The sequence below is a fragment of the Bombus bifarius genome, unplaced genomic scaffold, assembly GCF_011952205.1.
Source record: "Bombus bifarius isolate JDL3187 unplaced genomic scaffold, Bbif_JDL3187 scf7180000010002_frag, whole genome shotgun sequence".
NCBI classification, from domain to species: Eukaryota; Metazoa; Arthropoda; class Insecta; order Hymenoptera; family Apidae; genus Bombus; species Bombus bifarius.
In genome coordinates this window covers 17,591-38,111 of record NW_022885463.1, presented here as the reverse complement: position 1 = coordinate 38,111, position 20,521 = coordinate 17,591, and the positions used below count along the sequence as shown (strand labels likewise).

General features: G+C 42.2%; 1 protein-coding gene and 1 pseudogene across 1 annotated transcript; both read left to right on the top strand.

Annotated features, from left to right (window-relative positions):
• Window positions 1-319: 319 nt before the first annotated feature.
• Window positions 320-1,082, top strand: LOC117215995 (annotated as a pseudogene).
• An 8-nt stretch (window positions 1,083-1,090) lies between these two features.
• LOC117215994 lies at window positions 1,091-5,705 on the top strand. Its single transcript, XM_033462547.1, has 3 exons — window positions 1,091-2,035; window positions 2,213-4,285; window positions 5,590-5,705. The coding sequence occupies exons 1-3, from the start codon at window positions 1,108-1,110 to the stop codon at window positions 5,703-5,705; spliced, it is 3,117 nt and encodes a 1,038-aa protein (XP_033318438.1). The 5' UTR covers window positions 1,091-1,107.
• The last annotated feature ends 14,816 nt before the right edge of the window (window positions 5,706-20,521 follow it).

Sequence of the window (20,521 nt, the reverse complement as noted above, 5' to 3'; positions counted from 1 at the left end):
TTTTCCTCCACAATCGATAAAAATCCTAGTCTCACTGACATACAGAAATTCCATTACCTGCAGTCCGCCCTGCAAGGAGAAGCAGCCGATTGTTTAAACGCGTTACCCCTTAGCAATGTAAACTACAGTCAGGCTATAGCCGTTCTCAAGGAGAGTTTCGAATGTCCACGATACACAGCTTTCAGTCACTGCATGGCAATAATTGATTATCCAAGGATAACCAAGGAATCTCCAACGCAATTAAGGCGCTTAGTCCACAATTTAAACAACACATATATGCATTGAACAAATTAGGAGAATCCTACCTCGATACCAGTGCTATGCTCAACAGCCTCATCCTCTCGAAAATACCACTAAGTATCCAAAAGCAATGGGAAATGACGCTGCCCAATAACGAGGTGCCTCCGTACATTCATTTACTAAACTTCCTAGAGAGATTAGCACGAAGCTCCAGACCGATCACCACGGTCAGACAAACAAGAGAATCACCGGAACAAACTACTCCGGTCCTTCACCGCGCATCACGAGGGCATGCACTTACGGCGACACAGGTTACTCCAACATGCCCCACCTGTCAAGGACCACACCCCATTTGGAAATGTGACACCTTCAAAACCAAATCCCTTCGCGAACGCATTCGGGAGGTCAAAAGAGCATCACTATGCGTCAACTGCCTCGGGAAAGGGCACACAACGCAGCATTGTTTCGCAGGATCATGTCGCGTATGCGGAGAACGACATCATACAATGCTGCATAGGACAAAACGCCATTCAGGGTCTCGTTCCAGCACGTCCAGCCCGAAATCTTCCCCATCAAATAGCCGATCCACAACACCTTCTTTGCCACCCTACGTATCACCCACTCGTCGCAAAAGGCACCCAACAGACCACAGATCGGAAACACCACGAACAGCCGCGTCTCCAAGTCCACCGCCCATTGACAAACGAACACACAACCAATGACGCCGACGATCGACGACTCCGTTGATGACCGAACATATCAGACCAATAGCATCCGAATTACTGTTCAATGATCTAGTCATCACAGCGCAGATTAACATTTTGAATGATAAACAGCAACCAATCGTTGCTCGACACCGGATCCAGTATGAATTTCATTACCGAGGAATTAGCAAAATCGCTAAAGATAAGGCAAAACAAATGTTCGGTCCCGATCGGAGCTCTAGATACCTTGACAACGACTTCTAAGCGACACATCACGGCCACGATCACTTCCACTGACGGTACATACACGCGGACATTAACGTTCCTTATCATTCCAACCATATCAACCTTAATTCCCAGCGAACCCATCGATCGTTCGACACTTGAGATACCAAAAAATCTCAAATTGGCCGATCCACGATTTCATTTACCAGCTCCGATAGATGTACTACTAAGCTCAGGTTCAACACTCGCGTCGATGTGTGTGGGACAAGTCAACCTCACGCAGCCAGACGAGCCTGGACTGCGTCTGCAAAAGACGCGATTCGGATGGGTAATCGGGGGGAGTCCAACTTCCCAAACCGCGACAAACATATTTCACACATCCACGACGACTTTACAAGCAGATCTCGCGCGGTTTTGGGAAATCGATGAAGGACCCTCAATTAAACATATCTCAGAGGCAGATCGACGATGCGAAGAACACTTCCAAACCCACACCCGACGCACCAGCGAAGGACGATACATCATCGCTCTACCTTTCAACGATCAGCTTCAGTCACTCGGATCCTCTAAAACGCTGGCGAGTAAACGACTCGCCTCACTCAATCGCCGATTCCAGCACGACAAACGCTTCGAATCAGAATATCGAACGGTAATACAGGAATACCTGGCGTTGGGACACATGACGAAGGTCAATGACAACCACTCCGACGACAACGGATACTATTTACCCCATCATGGCGTGACCAAAGCATCGAGTCAAACCACCAAACTCCGTGTAGTTTTCGACGGATCGGCACCAAGCACTACCGGAACCTCCTTAAACGATACACTTCACACAGGACCCAAGTTACAGGAAGATTTATTTTGTATATTAATTAGATTCCGCGCTCATCAATACGTACTCACTGGCGACATCGAAAAAATGTATCGGCAATTCCTCGTACGACCAGAGGATCGGAAATATCAAAGGATATTATGGCGCAGCGCGAGTGGAGAAACAGAAACATATGAGCTTAACACTGTAACGTTCGGTTTATCCGCAGCCCCGTATCTAGCTATTCGGTGTCTCAAGCAACTGGCAGAGGACGAAGGACATCGATTTCCACGTGCAGCACAGGTACTGCAGCGGGATTTCTACGTCGACGACGCTCTCACCGGAGCTGAAACGAAGGACGAAGCCCTCACGCTCAGAACAGAACTCACCAATTTACTTCAACTGGCCGGCTTAAACATACGAAAATGGGCGTCAAACGATAATGACTTATTACACGGACTTTCCTTTGAAGAAACAAATCACCAACATTTTTTGGGCGACTCGCAAACCTTGAAGACGCTGGGGGTGTTTTGGAATTCATCCGACGACTCTATTCTTTACTCGGTCGAAGTCAAACCCACGCCCTCCCGAGTCACGAAACGAATCATCAGCTCGGAGATTGCAAAAATTTACGATCCGCTCGGTCTGCTCGCACCGGTGATTGTTCGGGCCAAGATGCTACTTCAACGAATATGGTCGTCGAAAATCGATTGGGATGAATCACTTCCGATCGAGTTACATACAGAGTGGGAAAGGTACTATGCCCAATTACCCTTATTAAACAACGTCAGGTTCCCACGCAAAGCAATAATCGAGTCCGCAATGGAAATTGAACTGCATGGTTTCTGCGATGCCAGCGAAAAGGCTTACGGAGCCTGTGTTTATCTCCGAACCCTTAACATCAACGGCCGTGTTTGGACCCAACTTTTAACCGCAAAATCGAAAGTCGCCCCACTCAAGTGCCAGACCATTCCTCGGCTCGAGCTGAGCGTAGCACTCCTTCTTACGTCCCTGATGTCGACAGTACAACAAGCCCTATCACACAAAATTACTCGAACTATCTATTGGACCGATTCCACTATCGTCCTCCATTGGCTCAATACATTACCTCACACCCTTAAAACATTCGTCGCTAACAGAGTCTCCGAAATTCAAACAAAAACCAGCATCCGCGATTGGCGCCACGTTCCTACCGACGACAATCCCGCGGACTTAATATCACGCGGCCAAACACCCGAAGAGTTTCTGCGCCCAACCATCTGGCAGCACGGTCCTGCATGGCTCTACCAGTCGGAAGGCTATTGGCCGACATGGGCGCTAACACCGCAAATTGAAGTACCGGAGCAGAAAGGGGCGATTTGTCTGTCCGCAAACCCCGCCGATTACAGTTTGTTGCAAAGGTATTCATCCTGGCCCAAGTTGATACGAATCATAGCTCGTTGCCTCCGTTGGAGACAGAAAAGGAACCGAGCGGCACCCCTAACCGTTACCGAATTACGCATAACGCACAATAAGCTGATAAAATTGTTGCAAAACATCCATTTCTCCGAGGAAATTCGTACACTCCAAAAAGATCGGAACGCGGCGATAAAGGGTAAGCTCACGCGACTCAATCCGTTCATAGACAAGGAAGGAATATTGCGAGTCGGGGGTCGACTCAGTCATTCGTCGATGACCTTCGCCCAGAAACATCCCATAGTATTACCCAAGTCATCCGTTACAACACGCATCATAGAACACGAGCACAAGATCCACATGCATTCCGGAACGCAGGCTACGTTATACGCAGTAAGACAAAGATACTGGCCCGTCGACGGTCGAAGTCAAGTATGGCGGGCGATCAAAGGCTGCGTCCGCTGCTGCCGCGCTCAACCACCGTCGGTAGAATACGTGATGGGTAATCTGCCGGAGGCGCGAGTAACGGAATCTCGCCCATTCACAAACGTCGGCATTGATTACTGCGGGCCGTTCCACATCAAGGAAAAACGAGATCGTAACCGTCGTCAGATAAAGGTATACGTAGCCATTTTCGTATGCCTAGCAATTAAAGCGGTACACATCGAGCTCGTTGACGATCTCACTAGCGAAGCCTTCATCGCCGCTCTTCGCAGATTTATCGCTCGACGAGGATATTGCTCCACCATCCATTCTGATAACGGCACCAACTTCAGAGGAGCAAGCAACGAATTACGAGAGCTTCACGATTTATTACAATCGGACGATCTCAAGGAAAAAGTAACCGCATTTTTAGCCGACAAACAAATCGAATGGCGCTTCATTCCCCCTCATTCACCGCATTTCGGTGGGCTATGGGAAGCAGCGGTGAAGTCATTCAAACGCCACCTCAGGCGTGTAGCCGGCAACGAGTTACTCACCTCTGAACAATTGAATACTCTTATCATAGAAATAGAAGCAGTCCTCAATTTCCGCCCGCTAACTCCTATCTCCATCGATCCAAATGATCTCCTAGTCCTCACTCCCGGACATTTTCTCATTGGCGATACACTAATGTGCTTACGTGATCGAGATTTCAGAGACATTCCATCGAACCGACTCTCCAGATGGCAGCATATCCAACAGCTTAAACAACATTTTTGGAACCGCTGGCATAAGGAGTATTTGAACGAGTTACCCAACCGCAATAAGTGGAGCAAGGGTGGACACGGCATCCAAAAAGGCACAATCGTCATCCTCAGAGAGGACAACGATCCCTCCATGCATTGGCCTCTGGGCCGAGTCATCAAGGTTCATCCAGGCGCCGATGGTGTCATCCGGACAGCTACAGTTCAGACGGCAAAGAGCGTTTTGGATCGGGCCGTCAAAAGGCTTGTCCCACTGCCAATTCAACCCGATCTCGAGAAACCCGAACAACTAGCCACCGAGACGAACTAAGATAGGAACTTCAACCACATCTCGCTAATTTGATCGGTACCCTCTCAACGGGGGGAGAATGTTACGCCATGCGGCTTGCCATAGATCATATTCTTAACTGTCGGTCGCGGCACTATAATGTCGCGGACGGATCGTCGCGGCTGCCCGGCAAATAAACATTGTAGTGGCAAGCGCATGGTTCATTAAGCGGAGCGACCTCCAGACGCGTCGATTCGTGGCCGTTATTTTATCTGGCGTAAACGAATGTGGCGTGATCCGAACGTAGTGGGGGTCGCCTTCCAGAAAAAACCAACAAATCGAAGGGCGGGCAGAACGTTTCGAGAAGCTAAACAGTCAATACATATCTTATATCGCGCATTACGTAGTTACATTTCTTTTGTTGTTCCATTTATATCTTTCTAGTTAATAAGTTGTTGAAATAAACGTTAATTTATTAGTGTTAACACAGTGCTATATTCATTAAACCACCTCTGTTATCCTAAACGAAACAGGGGAACGACTATTTCGCGGCGTCGATTAACATGGTCGTAGCGAGAATTTACAACTCTCGTTGACGTGCTATCTCGCGATCACGTCTCTCCGCGAACGGTCGTAACAAAAGGTATAGTATAAGGCGCGCCGAATTGTGGCGATATCCGGAATAGAAACTCAGATAAGCTCTATTGAATATTTAAGACTGAATCTGCAAATCTGCAATAAGGCTGTATTTGACAGGGCCCAGAGTTGACATAGCGCGAATCGGCTGGATTGCGTTGTATCTGGCAGCAAATGAGGAGTACATCTCATATCTAGTTAGCGTCAAATGTCCAATAACAGCGGTGATACGTTGACTTTAATATTCAATAATGGGCCTCTTACGATACAGATAGTATATTTCACTTTAACGGAAGGAATGTAACGCATTGCGCGACTCAGCGTCAATGTAAGTTACATTGTCGATATTTCGTCAGAATATTGTCGCGACTGAAACAAATTGCCGTCTCAATGGAACCATTTTATTTCAAGGTTTACGCTACAGTTCTGAATCATTTTCGCCGGACAAGACCGTTTCAAGTTCTCCCGAAAGCGAGCAGTCAAATTAAGGTACGTACTATCAATTAGAATCTGATACATTTTTGTGATCCAACATCGATGGGACGATTTCGCTTCGACATTTTCGGTGGACCAGGGAACCTTCCAACGACGACCACCGTACGAGCAGCGGATAAGCTTACTTCGCATCTTAGGTTTCGTCCACCACGTAATCTACATCTTGATTCTTGATTGGTAGCATTCGCGGCTGCTGGTCCGAGAAACTCTTTCCTGACTCGCTTTTTCGTATATCGCATGTGACGTCTTGCTCTCCGCCGTAGACACTTGTCCGATCTACATATGTTTAACCATTTGCGCGAGACAAGCGCGGCTCTCTGCAGAGTTGGGGGATCCAATTTTCGAAGTATCAAGTGCGAAATCTCCAGTGGTAGTTCGGAAATGATATCTACCTTGCTTGGCACGAACAGACCAACGTCGCGTAATAGAGATCTAAACAACTCCATGTTGCCTCTACTGTTGCGCGAGCACGACTGACGGCCTGACTGAGAATTGAGGTATATATATGTGCTGCTCGTCACGGTGGACTGCGTGTTCCGCTTCCGGGTGAGAGTGCCGGTCAGTCAGAATCGATCGCGTGTGCATGTATTTTCATACATGTATATATATGTCGGAGATGAAAGGACACCGGAGGCTTTGGATAGCCCCGCAACATTGTAATCTAAAGTCTACTATAGCGGTGACTAAACAATTGTAGTTATTCAATCCAATTGTAATAGTTCGAGATTAGTGATAGTGAACTTTGGCTCGAGGTGACAGTCTGTCGCCCAACGTAGCCGCGGTCGAGGGATAAAAGCTTTGTCTAACAAAGGCATGGAGTAATTCTATAGCTCCCCTTAAAAAGGAAATAGTTGTACCACCCGACAGTGAACATTCCAACGGTCTCCGTCCCGTAGCTCACCACGCGCAGGCCCTATTCTTCGAGTAAGATGATTACCAGATGTCGATGCGTCTCCGCAATACATGTTCAGCTAGCCCGAGGGCCCGTTATAAATCTTAAGATTCAGCTAGCTGAAGTCCTTCAAATAGACAAACAGTCTTTGTCCCAACTACGGGAAAATAGAGGAGATCTATTATCAACGAGCGGCGTCTCCCACTAGCAGCCTACCCTTGAGGGCGGCTAGCATCTTTTTCTGACCACCGATATGGAGATTGACCAATTAGCAGCAACGCCAATTTCCCTTACTTTCTAAACGAAAGCTTTTCTTGACGAATCCGACGATCTCGTGTCCTTAGACACACCCCATTATAGTTTTCCTCTGTGGCATCATCGGGACGGGAGATTCATTCTCTCTCGCGATCCCGTCGACTAAAGAGTAACGTCTTTACACTCAGAAATTATTTTCACGTTTTACCAACAAAGAGTCAGACTTAGATTCTGCGAAAACTTCCATCTATCATCCCGTTGGCCGCGGATTCGTTATCGAACCTGAGACCATTGTCACTAGTGTCGCGAGCGCCTAACCGCCGTGGTAAATTGTCGAATCTGTGTTATCCATACTTGTGTCAATAAATCTTACCTTTGTTAGACCGCAACGATGGCTACTTTGAATGAAGACTCATCAAACACCAACAACCCTTCCTCAACGTCAACCCGACATATATATATCTCATAAATTCGTGCTCATTCGCGATTGTACTGTCCGGGCAGAATGCCTTCAAGTGGAAACTTGAATACCATGTGTCTAAGAACATTGCTGTATCTGTCCTGTGCGTTCATGTATGGTATAAATTGCCTTCGCGCAATAAAGTCACCAGGCAAGTATCCTCACCAGGTGGAACGTTCAAATCGATAGCACGCCGGGTCGAACATATACACATAGACATTATCGTGATGCAATACTCGCAAGGCACCGATATTGTCTAACGTGCAGCGTTCGTTCTTCGCGTTGTCCTGAAGCCGTTCCCATTGCCGATATGGAAGCCCCAACCGTGGCCTCGGCCCTCCTTTCGACTTGGATTTCTCGTTACGGCGGCCCCTTGAAAATAACGACTGATCAAGGACGACAATTCGAATCGTGTTTGATGAAGAGTTATGCCGTGTGCTCGGCATCACGCACTTACGCACATCGTCCTATCATCCTGCCTCTTGTTTGATGGTAGAGCGCTTACATAGACAACATAAAGCGGTGATCAAGTGGCACATCACGTGCAAATCGGTCGAAATTGTGCCGATCGTACTATTAGGCATATTCGAACCGCGATAAAGGAGGACCTAGACGCAACGGCAGCTGATATCATCCACGGCACCGGCTTGCGATTTCCGCCGGAGGTCTTTTTGCAAACCAATCAGCGAGCCAATCCGGAATTCGCGAACCTGCTTAAAAAACGGATGGGGAAGGTCAGACCACAGCACATTACACGACCTGGCGGAAGAAAGATATTCGTTTTCCGCGATTTGGATCCTTCGCCGTACGTATTTTGAAGACTTGTCCCGATTACAATCCCTTTACGGCCGCCTTAAGAACGGGCCGTTTGAAGTAACGCAAAGAGGCGAAAAGAAGTACACAATCGAAGTCAACAATCGCGACGTAACGATTTTCCGTAGACAGGCTAAAGCCAGCCTTTGTAGTACCGGAGGTCCTCGAAGAGGAATCGACCGAAATCCTTAACGCGCTTATTCCGGTAGAACACACGAACGAAAACATTAGCAACAGGTTCGTTACGCGGTCTCCTCGAAGAGTCCGTCTTCCCGATTGACTACAGGTAAGTTTCGGTTATGCATCGTTAATTATCGGACGCGGGGTATACTACGAAAATATTAAAAACAGCGACGGTCGATGTAAACACGTGATGAACATATCACATTAAAAACGTTATCACTGCTTTTGGAGGGGGTTTGAAATAGCGGCACATGAGTCAGAGGACAATTCAAATCGTGCTGTTGTTTTGCCTCGGAGTATCATGATCGTAAGGATACAAGTAATGTAAGAACAAATATACACCGGGCAAAACAATGTCGCCGCTACGGCGAACAGAGACGAATTTGAATCATCTGACTACACCCCGACCAGTATAAATAAACCGACGCAACCGAAAGAGTACAGTATGTTCGAGTATCTACGACTATCAACGAGCGATCTACCGAGTTACGTGACAATCATTTATCGAGTTTTCATCCGCAATTTTATTTTGCGATTTATACTTTGTATCAACGACTCAGCGATTATAGGCTGTACTTTAATTTATTATTTTAAATAAAGTTTTAAGTACAGTCAAATCTCGCGTTATTCGTATCATCGAGTTTGATTTTCTTAAAGAAAGTAGAAATTACTGGAAAATGTTGAGATTTCTTATTCGAATCTTTCGAAGAAATTAGACGAAGCTGATTCATAAAAAGAAAACTGCACAGATTTAACAAAGAAAGAAAAGCGACTACAGTCGCGTAACATAGATTCTAGCAGTCTACCGGCAGCAATCCGATTACCTAATCGGGCCTGGTGATCTAGCGGTCGAGTAATGGTGCCAAGGAGAAAGTAGTTGAGAACAGTTGGAAAGATACAGTTATACTGCCACATCCCGTGCTGCGCACGCGCCGTAACGTAGACTAAAACTACCAATTGCGCGAGTGATCGTTCCAATTTGAAATTAAAATAGACCTTAATAATTTGTATAGAAACCAAATTCGAGCCTCACAACCCCCACGGATTAACCCGTCACATGGCGAACCCTCCACGATAGACCTAAATACAAATAAGCGTAGCGACATAGAAGAGAGAGAAATAATTCCTTAGTTCGGAGTAGTTAATTCCTCAGTACTGTGTGATTAGTTCTTCAGGTCTTTGTGATTAATTCCTTGGTTCTTGGCGGTCAGTTCCCCAATTCTTGGCAAGTAATTTCTTTGTTCATTGCGATTAATTGCCAATTTCTTTGCCTTTCAATTCTTTAGTTCCGTAGTTTTTCAGCTCCTAGTTCCTTTAGCTCTTAGTTTTTTGCTCTCAGTCCTTAAGTTCTTTAGTCCTTTAGTTCTTTAGCTTTTAGTTCTTTGTTTCATTAGTTCCCAGTTGTTGTTAGTCTTGTTAATGGACGTGTTTGTATTTGTCAATTTGTGAATTTTTGAAAATCAATCAAATTAAAATCTTGTAATTATTAAGAGTCAAAGCGTATTGCGAACGATTGTAACTTCGAGTATTCGTAATCTCAACGACAATTCTGTGAATATCCAATTAGAATTTGAATAAACATTTGTTATGAAGAATATCTGTCTAAAAACATAATAGGATTAAGCGAACATTTATTTTCACCAACTTTAATCCGCTACCGTGCCAGTACTCCTGCGCGTAGCAGGTTAGCCGAAACGTGGTGTTTAATTGCATTAAACATCAGACAACGCCACAATTTAATCTAAATTCAAAAATTAACGGCAACACAACCAAAACGAATCAAACAAAAACGTAACGATACAACAAATAGCTGCAATTCCTAACGGTAAAGGAATGTCGCTCGAAATATACAGAGTGTCGCTGAACTGGCGATACAAGTGGAAAGGACGGAGAAGATAAATGGAAAATCCAGAGTGGAATTTGTCCTATTGTTGTCGAGGAAACAGAGTTTGAAAATTCGCGCAGCATACTCGAATTTTTCTGATTATACCGGAGCTGCTATTTTATATTTTCTGCGGATTAATCGTATGCTGTCTCGTATTTTATTGTATAGAATTTTAATGAAAATTATTCGCCGGTTTCACCTAAGAGGCTATGATCAACGAAAATCGCATTCACGCGTATCGTGAATGACATTCCACTTCAAAATATATCTTCCTTGTTTCGGAACTCGATAAAGTCAGACAAACGTAATTTAAACGTGGTAATTAAGCTTTAAAACTTCGATATTAAAGAAGAAAAATAGAAAAATTATTGTTTGCCACGATTGTTTACACAACGATTCTAAAATAGAGATCAGAGTAAGATTTCCACCGTGATATCATGTAACAACTAATAATATATAATACTAATAATATATCGGGGAAAAGGGCCTAAGAAACATCGAATTAAACATGAAGAGTGTCGCGAGAGCCGAGGCGCCGTCGGGTCCGTCAATGTGTCGTCGGTATTTTCAACTGTATACTTTTGTAGAAAAGGCCTACGTGACCCTGGCAACGAACGTCTGCGGAACACGTGCGTGGTGGGCCTAGGAAAAGACAAAGGGATGCTAGAACGGCCAGAAAGTTAGTTGAGGAGCGGCAGTATGTCAGTTGAGCAGTCGCGCAGTGTGAGTCGCGAAGTCAGAGAGTGTAAGTGGAGGGGCCGGAGCATATGAATCTGGAAGTTGAGAGCCGAGTATGATAATAAGACGTACGACGATATTGTAATCAGTCTTTCGTATTGAGTATCGCTTATTAAACTAAACGTAACTCTAAATAAAACATCAATACTTGTCCTTACTCTAAGAACAATATGAGTACAAACATGTATGTGGGATGGTGTGACGTTGACGAAAGACATGGCTGATTGTTTATAAACGTTGTTAAGATATGTTAATGTTGTCAAGGAGTGTTGTGAGCGTTACCAAGGTTTGTTCAAGGAAAAGTGTGCCTGGTAATGCAGCCAGAGTTGAATTAATCGTGATCGAGAGAAGTTCATCGTGTTACTGTGACGTAGAAATAGTGTTAAGCGAATTCGCCAAGTGCGATATTATATTCAATTTTGTGAGAGTGTTGCAATATTGTGTTTATCATACTGTCTTTTCTGTTAATTTATAATAAACATTCCTACAAATTGGGGGATCGTCTAGTTTTAAATCGTGCCGATCTAAATTTCGGGAAGCGGTGTGATAAAATATCGTTAGCTGTTGTGAATAATATTGTGTGTATATGAAGAAATTATTGTGAAGTTAAAGATGGCAAATTGTGAGGAGGAACAATTTTCGAGCGAAGAAAATTTAACGTTAGAATAATTGTGGAATAAGCTTGCTCAGATGAATCTTCCGATATCTGGGGCTAGGTCAGTGCTGGTGGCCAGGCTAAATAGAGCAATTAGTGCAGGCCAATCAAATCTTAAAGAACAAGTGAGTAGTGAAAGGTCCGTGGAGAAGCGAGGTACGGGGACGAAACCAGAAAATAAGCATGGTCGAGATGTAGATGAAAATCTCGAGAGGCTTAGGACGAAGGAATTGAGAGAACGTCTAGCTAGCACGGGGCTAGAGACGAAAGGAAGAAAAGCAGAATTACGTGAGCGTTTACTGGCAGCCTTAGAAGAAGATGCGTCGTCGGAGGAGGAAACCGACTACGAGAGTGAAAGGGAAGAGGATGAAGAGGGTGAAAGTGAACGCAGAAGGAGCGTGCGAGATGGACATCAGAATTATGGATGACGCTGTAGAAAGACACGTAGGCGAACAACATTGAGTTTTCAAGATGTCGAGATCAAAGAGTTTTTACGGGCGAAAATAACGAAAATATTAACCAATGGTTCAGGACATTTGAAGAAACAGCGAGTATGTGTTTGTGGACAGAGGAACAAAAAGTAATCTATACACAAAAGCTGATGAGAGGATCAGCTAAAATATTTGTAAATTATGAGTGTCGTGCAAGAACTCGGTGTGAATTAAAATGAAGTTTAATAAAAGAATTTTCGAAAAAATTTAATACATGGCAAGTACACCATAGACTTCAAGAGACGAAAAAAGAGAAGATGAAGGATGTACAGCTTATATGTATCGTATGCCTAGCATAGCAAGTCACATGGATATGGAAGAAGCAGCAAAAATGCGGTACATGATAGAAGGAATAAAAGACAAAGAAGTTAATAAGACAATACTATATGGGGCAAGATCAATGAAAGAACTTAAGGAAAATTTGATTATCTATGAGGAACAAAAATGTCGCATAGCAGAGTCGTCTGTGAGACAGGTTAGACCTGAGGACAACAGGAAATGCAGGCAATCTGGAAGTGTGAAGATCTCCTGTTTCGTTTCGAGGAAGAATCGGTTAACAAGGATAATATTCAGAAAGAAAGAAGTGAGCAATTTGTGATAAATACTGTAAATGAAAATAAGATCAAGGATATCAAAAAGCTGTTGCTGGAAGAAAGAGAACGTATCGGTCAGCTAGAACGTGTTAGCATAAAATCATTCGAAACAGAAGAAGAAATGACACGTCTACGCAATGAAGTCTCAAATGCTACTGCTCAAGAAACGCAGCAAATCGAAGACTTACAGAGTCGCAATAAAAATTGGGAGGGAAGTAGAAATAATCTTGACAATGAGGTGCAAGAGAAAAGAATTATGGAGCAATGTATAAATCAAAAAACTGAATTGCAATCAAAATTGAAAGAAAATCAACAAGAAAGCGTGGTTCATAAAGAATCGGAGAAAAGTTTGCGAACAGAAATAGAACGTGCGACGAAAGATTTGGAGAAAAAGAACACGTTGACAGAAGATATGAAAAAGCAATTTGAACACAGTACAAATACTTTGAAGGAGCAGTTGCAAAAAGCTGCAGAAACGATAGAAAGTATTAAAAGAAAGATTGAACAATTAGATTATAAAATCGATCATAGACCAGGTACCGCGATGCGTCATGTGGTCGCGTTTAGTCGGAATATAGTAGAAGAGTTATTAGTACAGGAAGGCCGAAGCGGTTTGGGTGATCGAGTTTGCAAAGCTCAAGAAGAAGATGACGATTTTGAAGACAACGAAGGATAATCGTTTTTCACTGAGGTTAATAGTCGTTGCGGAATAGTAAAGAAATCAGGAGTGCAAGTGTGATTAGTAATATTGGGTACATCTGAGGGCAGATGTGTTTGTCAGAATGGCCGAAGTTGCGGGATGGTGTGACGTTGGCGAAAAACGTGGCTGATTGTTTATAAACGTTGTTAAGATATGTTAATGTTGTCAAGGAGTGTTGTGAGCGTCACGAAGGTTTGTTAAAGGAAAAGTGAGCGTGGCAATGCAGCCAGAGTTGAATTAATCGTGATCGAGAGAAATTCATCGTGTTACTGTGACGTAGAAATAGTGTTAAGCGAATTCGCCAAGTGCGATATTATATTCAATTTTGTGAGAGTGTTGCAATATTGTGTTTATCATACTGTCTTTTCTGTTAATTTATAATAAACATTCCTACATATATTTTCTATTTTCACTTTAATGCAATATTATTGAGCAGTAAAATTCTTCTGCGTGTAAACGCGGATAAAGCAATTTCCCCTAGTATTTGTTTGCAACTAACAATTGTTAGCATTTCGTTAATAAATATTTCTTGGCAACAGCATCGTATGAAATATATTAGGTTGTCCGAAAAATGTCTCTTTTCGCAAACGTGTTTTTTACAATAATGCACCTCCGTACAAACGTGAAACCAAGTCTGTGAAATGTCTCGGTGTTTATCTCAATAGAACAAAATGGATCGTACGTAATGCGACAAAACGATATAAAGCAAATAACATTGTGCGTCTATTATTTCCTCATAAACGGAAAGAAACTTTTCGGATATCAATCAAACAACTCGTATAGCGTATCTCTTTGAAGAAAACTTGCAAAGGATCGGTTTAACGTCTTAGGTACGATTGTATTTTGTGCGGGGATGTTCCTTCGTAGGGCAGGGTTTGACGCGAACTACGCATAAACGATACTGCACCGCAATATGTGGCGGATAATGCTGTTCTCTACGCAAGCACATTGGATAATTAAATGTTAATGTTTCTTAAAGGTACGATACATACACGTGAACTTTAATAATTTACTTTAATAATTAATAATACAATTGAGTGTGATATATTTTAAAGCAGGGAAAAGCACATACACCCACGTCACAATTTTCACATTCAAGCGAGCTAGTGCTTTTCAAATTGTTCTTCGTTTTCTATTTTCTAGCGACATTTTTAGGTTAAAAATTGTAAAATATTGTAAGGATGCGGATCGGAATGTTAAAAAGAGCATCTAATAATGATATATTTATTTTAACGGAAAGCAATAATTGATATCTGACACTTGTGTATCAAAAATAGACTATATATTTTGCCTGTATATATTGTTAACACTGTTATTGAATATTGCGAGGACAAGAAAAGTGTGAAACAAGACAAACGAAAACGTGCGTTTAGCTTAAACGGTGACCGTGTACCTTTCCAAGGTCGGCTGCTGATATATAAATGGGGTTCTCTCCAAGGTCGGTGCTGCTAGTATATAAAGGTGGGTTCGATTCCAGGCGGAGCCGGCATCATCTGACCTAGACACAATAATATTGTACAAATTGAGTAAAAATAATTAGAACTCGATCTCTTGTTCAGAAATTGACAAGTTTCTTATTTTTATTTTTATTTTTCACGACATTTTTGGCGATCCTGCCAAACTCTATTCGCTTCAGTGTAAACAAAATTACGATTTCGGCGCACGCGCATCATTGAATATCGAAGGATCAGCGGACCACTGCGAATCTTCGCCACTACGAAGCCCTGCAGCAACTTTCAACGTTCCGCTATAGTGAAACCAGACGAGAGGACTACGTTCAGCGCAGAGCAAGCCTACGAATAAGATTCGGAATCTAGAACCAACCAGAGAGGAAACATCCCAGAGACTCCTCAACGTTCATAGCTACAACGGTAAGCTGAAAAGTCTTCATTCATTTTTACGTTACCGCGTGGGAAAACCAAGTTTCTCAAGCGTTTCGAGACCAAATAGCAACAATAGTTCAGAATCATTAAGCTCAATTAGAATCATGTCCACATCACGAAAAGACAAGATCGAAACTATTGAAAGCGTTTCTACAAACGGAGGTACGGACAACTCGATTCGTGCCATACTCGACGCGATACAAAAACAAATTGAACTTCTTGCGCAACGATTAGAAGAGACACAACGGACAACCGACAGTGAAAATAAGAAGCGTGCAGCGGAAATAGAACTATTATGCAAAAATATCTCAAAAATAAAAATCGGTCGTGACGCTACTACAGAACTAGGCTCCCTTATTATTATGGACGAATCTGTTGCCGCGAGAGATAGTACTTCCCCACCGTGCGTTCCAATTCGAACAGAATTACCCCTCTTACGAAGACCGTCTACCGCAATTCGCCCCTCCGAGCTTACGGGCCAAAGACGGGATAGTATGTATTCCACAATTAAACGGAGAAGACGATATCGGAGTAGAAGAATTCATACGCGAAGTACGTGAATTGCGAGCGATGTGTAGCGAACCCACGCTATTACTAAAAATGATCAAAATCGGGAAAATCACGGGTAAAGCCGCAATGGCCATCCGCAATATACCGATAAACGAATACGGACACCTGTACGATGCCCTACGACGAAACGTAGCCACCCAAGATTCCGTGAGAGAACAACAATACCAGACGACGCGAAAATTTGAACATAGAGCTCGATAAAAAGTATCACGATTGGGAAAAATCTACCGACGCGTTACCCAAAATTCTCAAAATGACTCCGAACCGTAAATCTTTCTATCAATTATCCAAAACAGAGCTAGGAAATTACGACAGAATCGAATGGTTAACTAAATTAAACGAAATTATTCATACAAACGAGGAGATAGGTATAGGCGACAACAGTTTCACAGAGACCGAGAAGAACGCGATCAAACGAATTTTATTATTCCCGAACGACACCGTAAAAGAATTAAATTTTGCATGGGAACCAATCCAAACATATAGTGACGAAGAAATAGACGAACTATTAAAAGAAAATCACGATTTAGTAGGACATCCCGGTATACAAAAGACATACGACCGCATTCGTGAACGGCACAGAGTATCAGATTTGATGAAACGCATACAACAACATATAGAATCATGCGACACCTGCCAAACATCTAAAACCACACGTATCAGACCGTGCGAAGAACCTTGTATCACCGACACACCCCTCGAATCAAACGATAAAATTGCTATGGACTTATTAGGGCCACTGAAAAAGACGAAGAAAGGCAATCGGTATATTCTATCCATACATGACGAACTGACAAAATACTTAATACTCGTACCACTAAAAACTCAGCAAACGGAAACAATTTGGAACGCACTCTTGAATCATTACATTTACATCTTTTCCGCTCCAAAAATGATATTAACTGACCGCGGACAGAATTTTATACCTAGTTTAATGCAACAGTACGAAGACGCGTTCAAAATCAAACATATCAAAACGACATCCCTCCACCCACAAAGTAACGGATTTTTAGAACGGACACACGCAGTAGTAACAGACATGTTAAAATCGATGCAGCGAAATTCAGATGAAGAATGGGACGATCAACTTAACTTTGTATGTCTTGCATATAACACAATGATATACGACTCCACTGGTTACACGCCATTCGAACTCACACTCGGACACCAAGCCAGTCTTCCCTCCACAATATCCAAGAATCCCCAACGCACATACGTAGGACGAAGTCACGTTCCGCAAAAAGGAATGTGAGTCTAGACTCCGACACGCTCGCGAAACGTTGATCAAAAGTAAACAGCGATATCAGCGCGATCAAAGTCTTAAAATTATAAAACCTCAATCAGTTTTCAAAGAAGGAGACTCCGTTTTAATACGTAACGATCATAAAAGGCATAAACTTGATGTGGAATGGTTAGGATCATACACGATTAATAAAGTATGTACTCCTTACTATCTGATTCAAGACAAAAAGATACACGGTAATCGTTTAAAACCTTACTTTCCAGGTCGACGCTCCTCTTTGCCGGAATAGTATCCGCGCAAATAAATATTACGCCATTAGAAGGAAACTCTGTATTCGTAGAAAACATAGGAAAAGGATATTTGTACAGCGATACTGCCAATGTAATAGTAGGATTAGACACTAGCGATATATACGAGCAGATAAGCGCAATAGAATCATATAAATTAACAATAGACTGACGTGCAATCAGCAAACAATACGTTGAAGAGTTAGGCGGATTATAAAATCGTATCAATAACCAAAAACAACTCGCAAAACACTTGAAAGCGTTAACACATATCCGAAGCACACGAGGTTTACTCAACATCATAGGTTCCGTATCGAAAAGTCTGTTCGGAACTCTCGACGATGACGATCTTACGCTCACAAACAAGAATATGGACAAACTATTCGATGAAAATAATAAAATCAAGACCATAATAGCTAATCAAACAGCACTTATTAGAAGAATTGTAAACTCAGAAAACCTAAACCACTTAGAGAGATCATATAGTGATATATTAAAATTACAACAGCAGGCAAATATCGATAGATCTATGCTTAAGATGATCATGAAAGTCGACACCGCGATGCAAGCTTTACACTTCCAATTAGATGAAATGCTTAACGTCATGATATTAGGCAAACAAGGAATAATTAGTCCACAAATACTTGACCCCAATGAATTCATAGAAAATTACGCCAAGGCAATAGGTAGCCAGATGTACAACACCGCGATTTCTGCCAAAACCGAACATTTTCAATTCATACACGACATCAGTGATCTTAAAATCTTCACAATAGATGACAGAATATTACTAAATATTATTACTAAAGTACCTTTAGTCTCTAACACAGAATGGAACATATTACAGGTATATCCTATCCCGAGTAAAAGAAATGGAGTATTTTTGGCTCCAGTAGGCGAACATCAGATATATTTATCCTCAGGTCTTTCATTTATAAACGCTGATATCGAGTACTTCAACAAACTTTGTAAGAATCGAGACGGAACCACAATATGCAAACAAACACTACCAATCCATGACAGAAACTCGAGAACCGATTGTCGCAGCGAAATAATAAATTTCAAACCACACATTGAACATTGTCAAATAACTGTTCTTAAGATTGAAGACATTAGCTTTATACCGCTCAAAGCTAGCAACTGCTACATTGCGATACCAACAAATCCGATAGAAATAGACACAATTTGCCAAACGAAACATACCTTGCAAAAAGTTGACAAGCCTTCCATCATAAGAGCCAACACTTCTTCTGATATATTCTACAAAGATGAACACATGCGTATAGGCGAAACAAAAAACGAAGTCAAATACGAAATCAAAACAAAAACCCGAGCGCTCGAAACAAACGATAGTTTCACTCATCTGTTAGATAAACTCGAGCGAGCACCGAAGATAATAGATAATTTACAAGGCTATAAAACAACGATCGATAAAATAGGCGACGAGATAGAAGCTCTTCATTTCGAACATAGAATCAAAAATATACAATATTGGGGACTAACCACGCTCCAAATATTAGGGTACATAGCATTAGGCATACTAGGTATATATGGATTAAACAAAATAGGGCTATTCAAATGCATCAGGAAATGTATACCGAACAAATTATGTATCAATTTATTTTGCTGCAGAAATGAAACTGTAATCAACAGCCACAATGTGACAGCCCCACCAGTACCACTCACCCTGGCCGCATCACCCAACATCTATATTCCAACCAACACATACCACTTAGATGAAGAGGAGGAATCAGGTGTAATTTTCAAACTACATCGAGTCCGATTCCACAAAAGTCTTCTGAAGAAAACTTGAGGGACCAAGTTCAATCTAAGAAGGGGGGAATGTCACAGGTGAAATTCGGGCAGCCATATGATAAACCAAAATTCCGAGCGCCTTATCACGTGTGACCGTCCGGTCAGCACCCGTTCTCAGCCTCCTGCGTGGCATTCGGTCACTCCAGCCGTTCTCCGAAATATATGATAAGTACAAGCAAAGCCTTCTCCCACTCCAACGAATAAAAGAATATAAATGCTCCCTTCAAAATCATCCAGTCAGTCTAAAAAATTCTTAACTAACCCAAGTATCGAAAGTGTATCATCGCGAACCGAAAATAATATTGTACAAATTGAGTAAAGATAAAAAGAACTCGATCTCCTGTTCGGAAATTGACAAGTTTCTTATTTTTATCTTAATTTTACGCGACACCTTCCTGGATTTTGACATAAGTGTGTTCAGGATCGGAAGTAAAATGTGATGTGTGTGAGAATCCGTACTTGGGCGACGCAGCTTCTACGTCTTAGGTCTCTCCCGAGATGTGAATAATAAAAATAAAAATAAAATAAAGAAAAAATAAAAAAAAGAAAAAAAGCCTACCTATGAAAACAACATATAAAAAATGTGAAAAATAAAACAAAGCCTACCTATGAAAACAACATAGAAAAAACAAAAAAAAGAAAGAAGGGAAAGAAACTCTTCCTCCTCATATTCGTAATACATTGATACTAACCCCGAACAACGAAACGAAGGTCACCTGTCATCGAAATGGTTGTGATGAAGAATAAGCTGTGAATATCCGTACTGCCGTTGCCTTAGTGTAGTAGTCCAGTTACAGATTCCAGGTTTACATCCCCCTGGGGCCCCGTAGTCCATATTTTTTGATAATTCCTACAACAATATTTTATAATTAGACTTACAGATTTTTATGCAAATTTATCTGCGAGAATATATTTAAAAAAGTAAAATCCCGGTAAAAGACAAAAGGGTAGACATTTGCATTACCTATTAAGTATTATAGAAAAATATTAGAGGAAACATGTATATTTTATCGTCCTCTCCAAGGTCGGTGCTGCTGATATTTAAAGGGGTCCTCTCCAATGTGGCGGATAATGCTGTTCTCTACGCAAGCACA